Source organism: Nuphar pumila, chromosome 15 (genome assembly GCF_984573655.1).
Source record: "Nuphar pumila chromosome 15, dmNupPumi1.hap1.1, whole genome shotgun sequence".
Classification (NCBI taxonomy): Eukaryota; Viridiplantae; Streptophyta; class Magnoliopsida; order Nymphaeales; family Nymphaeaceae; genus Nuphar; species Nuphar pumila.
The window spans coordinates 66,881,661-66,896,398 of NC_143263.1; the positions used below are offsets into that span (position 1 = coordinate 66,881,661).

General features: G+C 40.5%; 1 protein-coding gene across 1 annotated transcript in view; it reads left to right on the plus strand.

Moving 5' to 3' along the window:
- Nucleotides 1-14,738, plus strand: part of LOC149815504 (pre-mRNA-processing factor 39-1-like) — a 90,712-nt gene that overhangs the window by 25,373 nt on the left and 50,601 nt on the right. The window contains exons 2-3 of the mRNA XM_089988269.1: nucleotides 9,947-10,176; nucleotides 14,092-14,259. Coding sequence (XP_089844395.1) covers nucleotides 9,947-10,176; nucleotides 14,092-14,259 — 398 coding nt within the window. The remainder of the gene's footprint in view (nucleotides 1-9,946; nucleotides 10,177-14,091; nucleotides 14,260-14,738) is intronic.

A 14,738-nucleotide genomic window follows, 5' to 3' on the forward strand; every position in this document is an offset into this window, starting at 1 on the left:
GATGATATTGTTATCACAGGAAACTCTGCGCCCCACATCCAAGAAGTAAAAGACTTACTAGGTCAGAGGTTCAAAATGAAAGATCTTAGAGCTCTGCTCTATTTTCTTGGTGTAGAAGTTGATAATCAGGCTTCATGGCTTGACACTCACTCAGCACAAGTACATCGTAGATGTTCTCAACAAGGCAGGCATGAAACACTGCAAACTTCTGGGAACTCCGAGTGTGCTTCATCAAAAACTTAGCGCTCATGATGGAGATCTGTGTGATGACCCCACCAGGTATCGAAGCATAATAGGAATGTTACAGTACCTCACATTCACTAGACCTGATATTGTTTATTCAGTCAATCAAGTGTCTCAATTTATGCATGCGCCACGTACTGAACATATGGAAGCCGTCAAGAGGATCCTTAGATATCTGAAAGAGACTATTGGGGATGGATTGACATACTCACCACATCCATATGACAAAGATGAGCATAGACTCACTGTATATTTTGATGCAGACTGGGCAGAAGATCCTGATGAACGAAGATCTACATCAGAATATTGTGCCTTCATTGGAAGAAATTTAGTCTCTCAGAGCAGTAGAAAACAAAAGGCTATCGCTAGATCAAGTACTGAGGCTGAGTATAGATCTATGACTGCTACTACTGCCGAAGTCACATGGATCAGACATCTACTGACCGAAGTAGGAGAAAAGATCTCCCACACTATCTTGCTATGTGACAACCAAAGTGCTATAAACATGTCATCCAGTACATCACAGTCGTGCTAAGCACATTGAAATTGACCAACACTTTGTGAGACAGAAAGTTGAAAAAAAAGAGATTGAGCCTGAGTTCCTCCATACTGAAAGACAAGTTGCGGACCTATTTACGAAAGGGTTAACAAAGGATCGTTTTTTGATGCTTAAAGGCAAGTTGTGCATGGTCCATAACCATGATCAACTTGAGGGGGGGTGAAAAAGGTGAACAGTGTGTTTCGAGTCTGGATCCTGTACCAGACCCGAGTTCACTCATGTATAAGCCCAAACCCGAGTTCATTTATGTATAAGCCTGTATTTTTATTTGTATCCGGGTTCAGATATTACACCAGACCCGACCCGACCCACAATGTATACTTAAGTATATTAATACAGCCATTAGGTCACGATTTCTGTATGAAGAAATCGTGACAGCCGCAATCGACATTTTGGGTTCCCTCTCTCTCTCTCTTCTCTTTCTAAATACAGGTACATATGAAAAACTTTCACTTCCCTCTATGAAGAAGAATCAATTTAGTTGTTTTAAATTTTGGTCTCAAGCCATTGACAAATTGATAAAAATGTGCCGCATCCATTTGTTTTTGGCGGAGGTCAATATCTTCGGGGCAATGCCATTTTGGTTCTAAAAGAGTCAATTCTTCGTAAAGTTCGGTCATTATAGTATTCTCTAATACTTTCTTCACCTTAGGTCATGATCTGAGCTCTATCTTACACCTTACACACATGTGAAACATCTTTAATAAAATACATTCTCTTGAGATACTTCCAAGCCTTGTTTGCATGTTCAAATTCGGTAAGGCTAGGGCATTTTTTAATATCTACACTACTAATAAGCCAAGACATGATTTTTGGTGTAATGAAACAAGCAGAAATACAAAAGAGATCCCAATATGGATCAACACAAATACAAAAGAAGTGCACAAACACTAATTTACCAAGAGATAATATAAAGTGAGAATGATCTCAAAAGCGTAACACATGCACACACAAGCCACTATGGGCACACACAACACAACACATAAAAAATATATATCTTCACTAATAAAATGCTTAGAAAAACATTGAGAACACAAGGGGTTTGAACCCCTATTTATGATACAAGAGAGAGGGAAGGGGGTTTGGGCTAGCCCCCAACAGTCATATTTATGACCGTTTGATGCAGAGCAGGACCGGGACGAGCCCATACAAAGTGACCCAGGCGTGGCCAGGGATCTCAGCATCAATGGGTTGGACGATTGGACCCAGATGATGGATCCGATCGCAAGTCTGGTACCACGATGCAGGGACGTGCCCCTGCCCACCTATTCCAGGCGAGCGAAGGTCTGAAGCGGCACTGCACTTCGACAACGTCCCAGATCCATCAGCAGCGTGGAGCTTTCTCGGGTCCAGGGACTGGATCCGAGACCCTGATCCCTTCGCGCCCTACTGATACCCTACTTTAGGGTTGTAGAAGATACACCGAACCCTAGATAGAGAGAGAGAGAGAGACGGTTGCACAGGAAGAGAGGACTCGATCAATGTTATTAGGGCCTCTCTTTATGTTAAATAGAGAGAGGCTTAAAGAAATAATTACAACCAAGTCCATTATAAAAGCAAAATTACAAATAGCATCAAATATAAAAAAGGACTTCACTTAAAACCACCTATCTTCAACACTCCCCCTCAAGCTGGAGCATAGATATCAATCATGCTCAGCTTGTCACAACATTTTGAGAAATTTGGTCTAGCAAGAGGTTTTGTAAACATATCTGCAACTTGGTCTTCCGACTTTAGATATTTGGTAGTGATATGACTAGCTTGAACCATATCCCTTACATAGTGGCAATCAACCTCAATGTGCTTTCTTCTCTCATGAAATACAAGATTGTTCGCTATATATGTTGCAGCTTTGTTATCGCACATCATGGTCATGGGAGATGAAACCTTCACCTGAAGATCATGAAGAACAATACGAACCCACATCAATTCAGCAGCTGTTTGGGCCATAGCCCGATATTCTGATTCTGCACTCGACCTAGAAACCACATTTTGTTTCTTACTTCTCCAAGAGATCAAGTTGTCTCCCAGAAACACACAGAATCCTGTGGTAGATTTTCTATCCACTACAGATCCTGCATAGTCAGCATCAAAATAGGCCACTATCTCCAGAGTTCTACCTTTCCTGAACAATAACCCCTTTCTAGGTGAAGATTTTAGATATCTGAGAATCATAATAGCTGCATTCCAGTGTACCTTAGTTGGTTTGTCCATAAACTGGCTAACTTTGCTTACTGCTAAAGCAATATACGACCTGGTCACAGTTACATACAATAGCTTCCCTACTAGGGAGCGATAGCTTTTGCTATCAACCAATTTTGATCCTTCTTCAAACAACTGAACTTTATGGTCCATGGGAATATTTGCTGGTTTAGCTCCCAACATTCTCGTTTCCTTTAATAAGTCAAGAACATACTTCCGTTGAGACAAAACCATCTCTTCACGGCTCCTGGCAACTTCTATACCCAGAAAATACCTGAGTGAACCAAGGTCTTTTGTAACAAAGTGTTTTTGAAGATGAGCCTTTGTGGCTTCAATAGCTTTCACATCATCTCTTGTAAGAATGATGTCATCCACATATACCACCATAACAACTATGTCAGAGCTAGTTTTCTTTATAAATAGTGTATGATCTGCTGCTGACCTATTAAAGCCAAAGCGTGACATCACTTCAAACAACTTTTGAAACCATGCACGAGGACTTTGTTTCAAGCCATACATCGCCTTTTTCAATCTACACACCTTCTGACACTCCCCCTCAACCGCGAATCCTGGAGGTTGTTGCATATAAACGGTCTCAGATAAATCTCCATATAAAAATGCATTTTTCACATCTAATTGGTACAAGTTCTAACCATGTTGAACATCTACTGAGAGAACAAGACGAATGGTATCCATCCGTGCAACAGGAGAAAAAGTTTCGAAGAAATCAATACCATATGTTTGAGTATACCCTTTGGCAACTAATCTGGCCTTGTACCTTTCAATAGAACCATCAGATTTGTACTTTATGGTATATACCCATTTACATCCAACAATGTCAGCATCTGCTGGGGAATCAACTAGATCCCATGTATGCTGAGATATTAAAGCATCCATTTCTTCTTGCATAGCCAGCTTCCAGCGAGTATCAAGCTCTGCCTGCTGATAGTTCAAAGGAATAGTTTCAGCAGATAAGGCTGAAATAAAAGATTTCATCTGATTTCAAATTCTGGCATCGGAGACAAAATGAGATATGGGATATAAGGTACATTGTCGTGTGCCCTTTCGTAGAGCAATAGGCCTGTTATCATCATCATGAAGATCACTATTGTCAGTAGAACTTACCTCAGGGGAAGAAGAAGATGAAGGCACTTGCGGAGGTGGATCTCTACGCACATATACCAATGGAGGATTATGAAATCTGGAAGAGGATGAAGGTTGGTTCAGGAATGAGGGCACAAATTCCAAAGGAAAAGGAGGTATAGGTAATGGACAAGACTCGGCTGGATCAACCTGCAGCGAGAAACCTATACTAGAGTAATATGGAGTGGATTCCAAGAAAGAGACATCCGCACTGACATACTCTCGGCGAGAAGTAGGATCATAACATCGATATCCCTTTTGATTTTGGGATATCCTATAAATATGCATTTTGTAGCTTGAGCAGCTAATTTATCACGGTCAGGGCCAAGTTTGTGTACAAAACAAACACATCCAAATACTTTGGGCGAGAGGGAGAAGAGGGGGGTATTGGGTTTTAGGATATGAATTGAAATTTGATCACCCACAAAAGATGAAGGCATGCAGTTGATCAGATAGCAAGCAGTTGTGATCGCATCACCCCAGTATAACGCAGGAACATTGGATTGAATCATAATGGTCCTGGCAACATCAAGCAGGTGACAATGTTTTCGCTCAGCCACCCCATTTTGTTGAGATGAATAGGCACAAAAAGTTTGGGGTTGAATGCCATTATCTTGGTAAAATTGTAACAGACCTTTTGATTTAAACTCGAGAGCATTATCAGTGCGAACAATCTTGACAATAGATTCAAACTGAGTTTTTATTTCAAGAATTAAAGATTGGAGAATACTTGGAACTTCAGATCGTTGCTTTATTAAAAACACCCATGACAACTTAGAGAAATCATCAACAATAACTAGATAGTATCGACACTGAGTCCTAGTAGGAATCTTACTAGGACCCCATATATCTGCATGAAGAAGTTCAAAGGCTTTATTACTAGACTGACTCTGACTCGAAGGGAATGGACTTCGATGATGCTTGCCCAGCTGACATGCTTCACACTGAAATGATGTGGTGGAAGGAATCTGAGGAAAGACCGACCGAAGCTTTGACAATGAAGGATGACCAAGACGACGATGCCACTGAACAGGACTGAATGAATGTTCCACTGCAGCATGAACAATACCCATTGGATGATGTAGGTAGTAAATTCCATTTTCTTCATAGCCTCCACCAATCTTCTTCCCCGTCAGCAAATCCTGAAAATGACAACCCATTAGATCAAATATTACTCTACAGTTTTGTTCTTTTATAAGGCAACTAACAGAGAGTAAACTTTGAGGAAAGTTTGGAGCATGAAAAGCATTTTTCAACTGTAATGAGGAGGATATAGAAATATTTCCCTGACCAACAACCGGGGAGGAGCTCCCATCAGCTAATGAGACTCCAAGCTGAGCCTTAATATCCTTTAGATCTGAAAAAACAAGTGAATTTACACACAAATGTCTGGATGCACCAGAGTCAATAACCCACTTATTGTCAGTCGGATGAAGATGATTTCCGGTTGAATAGGCAACACCAGCTACAGGAGGGGTGGAACTCAAAGGTCGAAAACTATCAGCTCATCATATTCAACACGACTAAGGGTGATACTACTTTCACTTGCAGAGATATTTTCCTGTGCCTTTGTTGCCTCGAGAGTAGTAACATTTGCCTGAGGAGCATATGACTTTGATGAAGAGGGGGTTGGCCGGCCATGCTTATCCCAGCAACGATCTTCTAAATGTCCAGATTTTCCATAAAATGTACATTGAAGTTTTCCTCTGCCTCCCACACCTCGTCCGCGACCTCATCCTCTGATGTTCTGAAAATTTCCACGCTCATAACCAGATGAGACAACTAAAGCAAATGACTAAGTCACAGGCTGAGAATGTGGAAGAGAGATCGCAAGTCTACTCAGACGATTATATGCCTCAACAAGAGTAGGTACATCTGAACCAGTCAACATTTGAACTTTTGCAACAGAGAATTCTGGAGATAAACCTGTAAGAAACCGAGCAACCATAGTTTGTTCTTGATGATCCTTTTGTTTCGAACAACAGAGGGGTCTGTGAGCATTAAGTCTTTCAAAGGCAGTTTTTACGGAGACATAGTACTGGGCCAAGGTTTGATCTCCCTGCTGTAAATTATATATTTCCTGTTCAACTTGCAGGATACGACTCACATTAGTCTCTTGTGAGTACGTATCTCGAAGATTGTCCCACATCTGTCTGGCTGTATTATAGTAAATTAAACCATCTGCAATATGAGGTTCGACACTATTCATAATCCATGACATAACTATGTCATTATCTTCATTCTAGGTAACATATTTTCCCACCTTTTCAGTGGGTTCGTCTTCCAACAAGACATGTTTTCTACGATGTCCAGATACCGACATCATAAATGTTCTAGACCACCTACCATAGTTAGTTTCATTCAACCTTACAGACGAGCCGTACGAAAATGGATTGACAAATGTCTTATATTCTCCAATATTTTCCAATTTTGAATCGCATTTCGAAGTTTCAGCCATACTTCTGGTTCAACAAACAAAAAACTAGACAAACTCCAATCAACACAAGGAAAAACGTGTGTACCACCCACACACCAACCGATATGACAATCAACAACTGTTCACAAAAAAAACCCACAACACTAAGGAACAGCAACCCACAACCATAAAAAATATTTTTTTTTCAGCACGTCAGTGAATCACGACCAACATAACTCTGCATACGCAGAACCTGTTTCATAACAGGGGCTGCTCCCCAGACATATACAGCTCGACAGTCAGTCATTTTTCAATCACGAGCAACACCACTACTAGTTTAATTGATGTTTCTTCAAAAAACCAAGAAGTCGCGACATGAACTCACGATACAAAAAAAACTCAGGGTCCAAATATCAGGGTATCACAGCTGAAATAAAAGCACTGATAGATTAACACATTCACGGCTGAAATATCAGGATAAAAGCACTGATATCTTTCACACATTCACGGCAGATCAGAAAGCAAATAGATTAACACACAGGAGCTAACGTGGTTCAGTGCAAACAGTACCCATGTCCACGATATCAAGGTCTCACGCCATGAAATCACGAAAAAACAGGGCCCAAACATATGCAGAATCACCAACAGCAACAGCAGACTCACCAGGGAATGAAATAACCAACAGCAGAATCACCACTAACCAACATTCGTCAACACTTACCAACAGCAGAGTCAATCCGGGAATGATATAAGACTCGACAACAAAGAATCACGGCAGGAACTCACAGCGAAGAAGAAACTCGACAACAGGTAGTCAAAAAAAAAAACGAGAAGCTATCAAACCCACAACAAGCATCCACGACCAGCAGCATGCCCAAATCTGTCATCAGATCTAAAAAAAAATATTTATCACTGACCTGATTGGAAAAATATTTTCATTGGATCGAAGTTTGATCATGATCGAGAAAACTTCCACGATCGACTGTGCTTTGATCACAATCGATCACGCTCCAACGATTGGCTATCGATCTCGCTCCCACGATCGGCTAGGCTTTGATACCATGTAGAAGATACATCGAACCCTAGAGAGAGAGAGAGAGAGAGAGAGAGAGAGAGAGAGAGAGAGAGAGAGAGAGAGAGAGAGAGAGAGAGAGAGAGAGAGAGAGAGAGGACTCGATCAATGTTATTAGGGCCTCTCTCTATGTTAAATAGAGAGAGGCTTAAAGGAATAATTACAACCAAGTCCATTATAAAAGCAAAATTACAAATAGCATCAAATATAAAAAAGGACTTCACTTAAAACCACCTATCTTCAACAAGGGTTACGTAGGGGGGGGAGATTGATTCTTTTGAAAGTCTTGGGTTCTCTGTCACGTTCAGCTACAACAGCCTTTTCATTTTGCCTTTCTTTTCTTTCTAGCTGCCAGTTCCATTTCCTAGTTTTTTTTGTCATTATTCATTGTAGTTCTTTATATTTTTTTAATAAACGATTAAGGTGGATCGATTGAATCGACCCCCCATGCTTCAGCGTTTTCCCCTTAAGCCATTTGTTTCTGCACGATTGATCGTGCGTTGAAAGATCAACATTAACGTCAGAACTTCGATCTCTCGCTGTATCAAAGTGGTATCAGAGCGCAACTCCTCCTCCTTGATCGACGGCATGGTGCAAGAAGCGAGGGACGATCCTACGAGAGGGAAGGAACGAGAGGGATCAGATACCGACAACGAGGATCCCATGATGCAGATGATCGACATGATGACAAAGATCTAGGAAAATATGCTACATGTAAGCAAGGATGTAGCTGGCATGTCAAAGCGTTTGGATGGGATCGAAGGTCGGATCATGGTCCTCGAGTAGTCGAAGGAGACACACACGACTTCTATGCTGAAAACGAAAGTGAGTCAGGTGGTTGGTGCAGCCGGACACGCGGATGCCGCAACGATCGAACCAGTCCAACCGACCCACCATCAATCTGCCGTGCAACTGGATGGCGTCGAGATGAGCCTGCACAGGGATGTTGGTCGTGCAACCATCCCGCAAATGGTACCTATTCTGAACCCCGTCTCTGTAGCAGCGGCAAGTCAGGTGGTTGGTGCCTCCCAACCAACCCCAGGGGGTTGTTGAGGGGCCTCCCAACATCGGCTCGGGTGTGCAGGCCTGGCCTTGAGCCACAGTGGAGGTGTTGCAGGCCAGACATGGCCTGTAGGGCCCGAGTGTGGCGTTCGGCCAGGCTGCAAGCGCGACTTCATCAGCCCTATCAGGGCTGAACTATCACCCCTCACAGAGCTCGTGCGTGGGGGCTTTGTCGCAGCCCACCAGCGAGCAGGGGGTGCGGTCCCTTGTGGATTAGATCGAACCCGACAGGGTCCGGCCCAGAGCCAATTGTAACAGGGCCCAGACCTGGTTCTCGGGGACCACCCTTTGGGTCCCAGGGAGTGGGCTCGAGCCTTGAGCCCCATCACCTGACCTACCCAGTTGGGTCCGGTTCGCGGGTTATCCCGAACCAAATCCAACCCAGAGTTACCGGAAACATGCATGTACTAAGGGGAAGCGTGCTTCCCCGAGACGCGGTTCGGAAGCGCGAAACGCGGCGCTTCCGAAACGCGTGAGGAAGCGCACGAAAAATATAGGAAGCGCGTCCCCCTTTAAAGGGGTGCGCGTCCCCCTTTAAAGGGAAGTGCGTTCCCCTATAAAGGGGTACGCGTCCCCCTTTAAAGGGAAGCACATCCCCCGTTAAAGGGGTACGCGTACTCCTATAAAGGGGGACGCATTTTTTAAAATGTCAAGTTTGCCCCTTTTTTTAAAAAAAAATTAACACATGAAAAACAAAAAATTAAAGAAAATCGTTTTTGAATAAGGGCAAAAGGGCAAAATTAACATGTGAAAAACAAAAAATGTCAAGTTTCTTTTTCTCGTTCCCACATCTTAAAGATCCCACCTGCATTTCCTATTGGGGATATTTTCTTTCTTTGGGGGGGGGGGTGGCGTAAGGGTGGTAGGGCTGAGTGGTGGTGGGTAACTGTCCCCTCATCATTTGACTCTGCTCCAGGTTGTCCCTGGACCCTATGTTGAATTGATTTATATCATGAATTTTTTTATAAGAATCAAAATGGGAACTTCTCCGGTCCAGAATATTAAGTGTATCTCTCATCTTTTCCTCCCTTTGGAAGGAGGTACATTGTTTAGAATCTTTAGACTTGTTGCTTTGAGAAATGCAGAGCGTCTTTTGCTCTTTACTAGAATAACTCCATGTTGTTTTAAGGCTAACTTTATCTATGCACAAATCTCGATAATTTGTACAAATCATCACAGGTGCTTGTTCTTCATGTTTGTTTGATTTAATGGTTAGAGAAGAAAATCTGAATTGATGTATTGCCTGCAGGCTGACTTGGATAAGATCTGCCAAGTATATGACTCATTTTTGCACGAGTTCCCTTTATGCTATGGTTACTGGAAGAAGTATGCAGATCACATGCTAAGTTTAAACACAGTTGACAAGGCTCTTGAAGTATACGAAGAGGCAACCAAGTCATTGGCATATTCTGTTGATCACTGGGTCAACTATTGTAGCTTTGCCATGATGTGGTTTGATGATCCAGCTGATGTTCGAAGGTAACATGCATCTTTTCTTTTTTCAAATGGCACTATTTAAGTGATAAACGGTGCAAAAACTGATAAACTTCACTTTGTGCAAATGATGATTTCAATAGAAAAACTGTATGTTCATTTTAAAATGTCCATGATAGGATTCTCTGTCATAATATTTAGTATCAGTACAGTCTCTCTCCGATTCTCCGTAATAACAATTCAAAATTAGGAAATGATGATTTAATCTTCTATTTACATCTACTTTTGGAGTTTATCTAGAATCTTTCGTGGCAAGAGATTTGATCATTCCATTATGACTGTAACATGGGCACTTCTTCCATGCCCCCTTACCAGTGTCATACCTGTACTGGTACTAGGTACTCTTAGGTATGTCTCATTTAGGTTTTGTACTCAACTGTCCATCATATAATCCAACCATGTGTAGTCTATGCTGAACATTAAAAATTTCTACTATTAATATAAATATTTGTTGATCATTATTTGTTAGTTAACTGCATACCTTTGACATGCTTTAGACTTTTAGGCTCTGTTTGGGAGCCGGTGTTAGAGATGAAATGAGATGAGATGAGAGGGGTGATTGGATTGGAGATAAAAATGGGCGATGAGGCTGGAGTTGTCAACAACATCCTTGTGAGAATGTAGTTGAAAATGACCCATCTCCACTCCCGACACCATTCTCTTCTCCCAAAACACTGTTCCCAAACACCTGTAAGGGTAGGTGGTATTAATTAAGCCCTCATTAAATACCATATCCACTCTCATCTCCTCCCATCCCCTGCTCCCAAACAGAGCCTTAATTCTTAATTGACAGTTTATGGCTTCATACTTGGAGCATCTTGTAGAGTGTAGCATAATTGCACATTTTTGCATGTGTAGCTATACACACACACACACACACACACACACACACACGCATGCAAAGCCACCCATTTTTTAGAAATTCTCATGTCATACACTTCTTTACATGCGTTGTACCCTATACCTGCACCTGTAGCTATGTGACATAGCATTATGACTTATTTACTAATAGTCAGATATATAATTGGGACCATGATGGATGATTATAATATGTAAGCATGCTAAAGTTTTTCGTAGGAAATACCAGTATAACAATTGCCTATTTGGATGTACTTGCCAAGAGCTACAATGCTTGCTTGGCTTGACACCTTGGACAGGGCCCTTACTCGGTCTAATTTAGAAGAAAAAAAAGAGGTACTTTTTGCCAGGCAGATGCATGCTTTGTTATTTAGTCGAGGAGACGTTTGGTCATCTTTTCTAGTGTTGCTTCTTTGGGAAGCCTTCTAGTCTTCCTTGGAGGGACATCCATTGAGCGATTTTAAACAGTCCCACTCAGAGTTACCAGTCGAGGAAGCGGGAGCGGGAAGCGGGAAGCGAGGCACTTTCAAAAATTTAGGAAGCGGGAAGCGTGGGATGACTTAGAAGAAAATTACGAACCGTCTCGGAAGCGAACCGAAAGCGAGGGGGAAGCGAAAAAAAAAATGAAAAAATGGGGAAGCGAGGGGGAAGTGCGCTTACCATAAATGGGAAGCGTGTTTCCTATAAAAGGGAAATGTGCTTCCCATTTTTGGGAAGCGCGCTTCCCAAAAAAAGCACGCTTCCCTGCACGTTTCGGAAGCGCGGCGTTTCGCGCTTCCGAAACGTGCTTCGGGGAAGCACGCTTCCCCATGCACCTAGGCGCTTCTGGTAACTCTGGTCCCACTCCTAGAAGTTTTGTATTGGCCCCTTGGGCTGGAGGTAGGAGAAGAATGGAATTTAATATGGAGATGGTGGCTCTTTACTACTTGGTGGTCATGTGGAAGGAGAGAAATTCTAGGTTTTTTGATGTATTATTTTTTGGTTGTTTAGTGGCTCATGTTAGGATTCAGTGATTTTTATTTCTTGATGCTTTGGGTAAATGGCCAAATTCTAAATTGTCTTGATAGGTATTCCGTGGATAGGCTCATGGGGACTGTTTTGTCTGAACCCTTTGGTTTGATTTGTGGGTTGATAGGATTATGTACATTCTAACTATGTTATAAGAAGGGGTCATTTGAAGGTATGCAAACAGACATACAAATCTCTGCATCATTACCTTCCATTTAGGATTTAGGAAGTGGCATAATCTGACTTGCTCTTTAAATATCTATCATTGGGCGCCATAGTCACTTCTTTGGACATCTATTGAACTCTAAAACAATGTTGTTAAAATCGTCTCACTAGGTGAATCAGTTTCTTAAAAAAACCTAAGAATCAAATCAAATCATTTGTGAATCAACAACTTTTTATCATCAGATGACACGTCATTAAACCATAAAAATATTAAACAATTTTTTGACCCCTTAAAAAATATTAAAAAAAATGAATTGCAGTGACACGTGAATTGGCTAAGGTCCGATTCGATCTGCCTTGCCCGATTCAGGCCAATTCAGATAAATTTGAACAACATTGCTTTAAAATAGCTTTGATTGTACATCTTTTTGTTAATATAAAGGATCCTTCAAATAATTCAAAGTAAAGTGATTTGATGTCTGCCTCGTTCTCATATGACATGACTTATCGATAGAAATATTCCAACACTCCATTTTTTTTTCTTTTGTTTTTGTATTACATGGTAATTTCTTGTCATCCTCTTACCTGCTATATCTATTAATAAATATGATTTCTTTTCTTTCAAATATTTGTTTTTGTGAGGGAGAAAATAGAAGATAATGAAATTTATCCCACAATTTACAAATGGTTAATGGTTAGTATTTCTTTTTTTACAAAGACTCTTACCTCTTTAAGCCATTGGTTTTGAAAGACAAAGTGTCCATGGTCCTTACCCACATTCAATTTATAAGAGGTTCAAGTGGTGGTGTTAGGATGAGTGACATGATAATATGATGTAGCTACCGAGGTATTGTTAAGATAAATGTAATATTGTGGTTTAGTTACCTTGGTATACTTATTGGTGCTTCCTTTGTATCCTTTTTGTTTTCTAGGTATACCTGTTAGGTATTTAGTATTTAGATTGAGTATACTTGTAAGGTTAGAATAGGTATTTTTTAATTTGTATTTGTATGACTAATATTTTTGTAATTTTTATTTTTGGTCAAACTGTTTTGACCAAGCTAGCTGTTAGGACTATGCCTAACGGCTTGTTGGAACTTGGAGGAGGTCCAACTAGCCATTGGACCTCCCTCTAACTAGCCGTTAGACTAGCCCTCTCCTTTTCTCTCTCTCACTCCCATTGGACCTCCCTCGAACTAGCCGTTAGACTAGCCCTCTCCTTTTCTCTCTCTCACTCCCTTATATAAAGAGTGTGTATGTGTGTGTTTAAGTGATAGAGGATGGATGTATATTGAGTGTGTGCATGAGTGTTGTGTTGTAGTGAGTTTTTTCTTGTATATTTTTTGTGTTTATTTCACATCAATAAAATATTTAACTTTTTATATATTGTTTCTTCTCTTGTATTTGCATGGATTATTGTATCTAGCATTTGGATTTTATCTATGTTGTTATGTTTAGTTTCTTGTGTCTTGGGTTCTGTGCCATTTTTGTGACAGTAACATGCTGTTATGTGATGATAAGGTGATGTAGCATGTTGTACATGGGTGTTTTGGTATTTGAACATATTTTTATATTATTGAAAAGTAAAAAATTTCCATCATAATTGAGGGACAATCTCCTTTTGCTGCAAGCTCTGTCCTCTTTCTCTTTTCTTTCATTGCATAATTTACGCGTCTTCAAAGTACTTTTAGTTTTATCTTTATACATTGGGCATGCTATTCTTTTTTGCATCGTATCAAAAAATTTTATTAGATGAACTGTTTTCAGCCTTTAAGCAGAAGATGCCTTTACATTTTGTGCTTAAAGTGCAACTGCTTGTCTTGACAACTGGATGCGTGATTAATTTTCATTATCTCAATCTTTTGACAGGTTATTTGAACGAGCTTTGAGGTTTATTGGAAAGGACTACTTGAATCACGTTCTATGGGATAAATATATAGAATTCGAATTTTCACAGAAGCAATGGGGTCGTCTAGCTCATCTGTATTTTCGGTCTTTGAAATTTCCAAATAAACAATTGGACAAATTTTTTCAAAGGTAATACTGTGATATCTTTTCTTTGGGCACGTCTTCATGATTCTCTTTTAATGTAAAATAAAAGATCTTTCTTGCCAAAATTGATTGGTTTTTGCTTGCATTTAGCTTATTCTTATTTGGCATTTATGCGTTTTCTTGTCCATAACTTATCCAAGAGGTATATCAAACTCTTGAGATTCTTAGATATTCTTCTTGCATTATCGTGAAGCTTGCATAAGACAAAACAGATACTCATTTACTAAGACAGGACATGCACTAAATATTCCTGCTTTGAGGTTATGCAGGTTGAATCTTAGAAGGTACCTTATTGACCCTGTTGGATCTACATATCTGAGTTGCTAATGTTGCAATCCTAAGAAGAAATGTTGTGGATTAAGAGAAAAGAGAGAAAAAAGAGGTGATAGTCTATTGGATTAGAGCAAACTAAGAAACTATTGTTTCTAATTTCAAAACACCATCTATTACATAAGAGAAACATT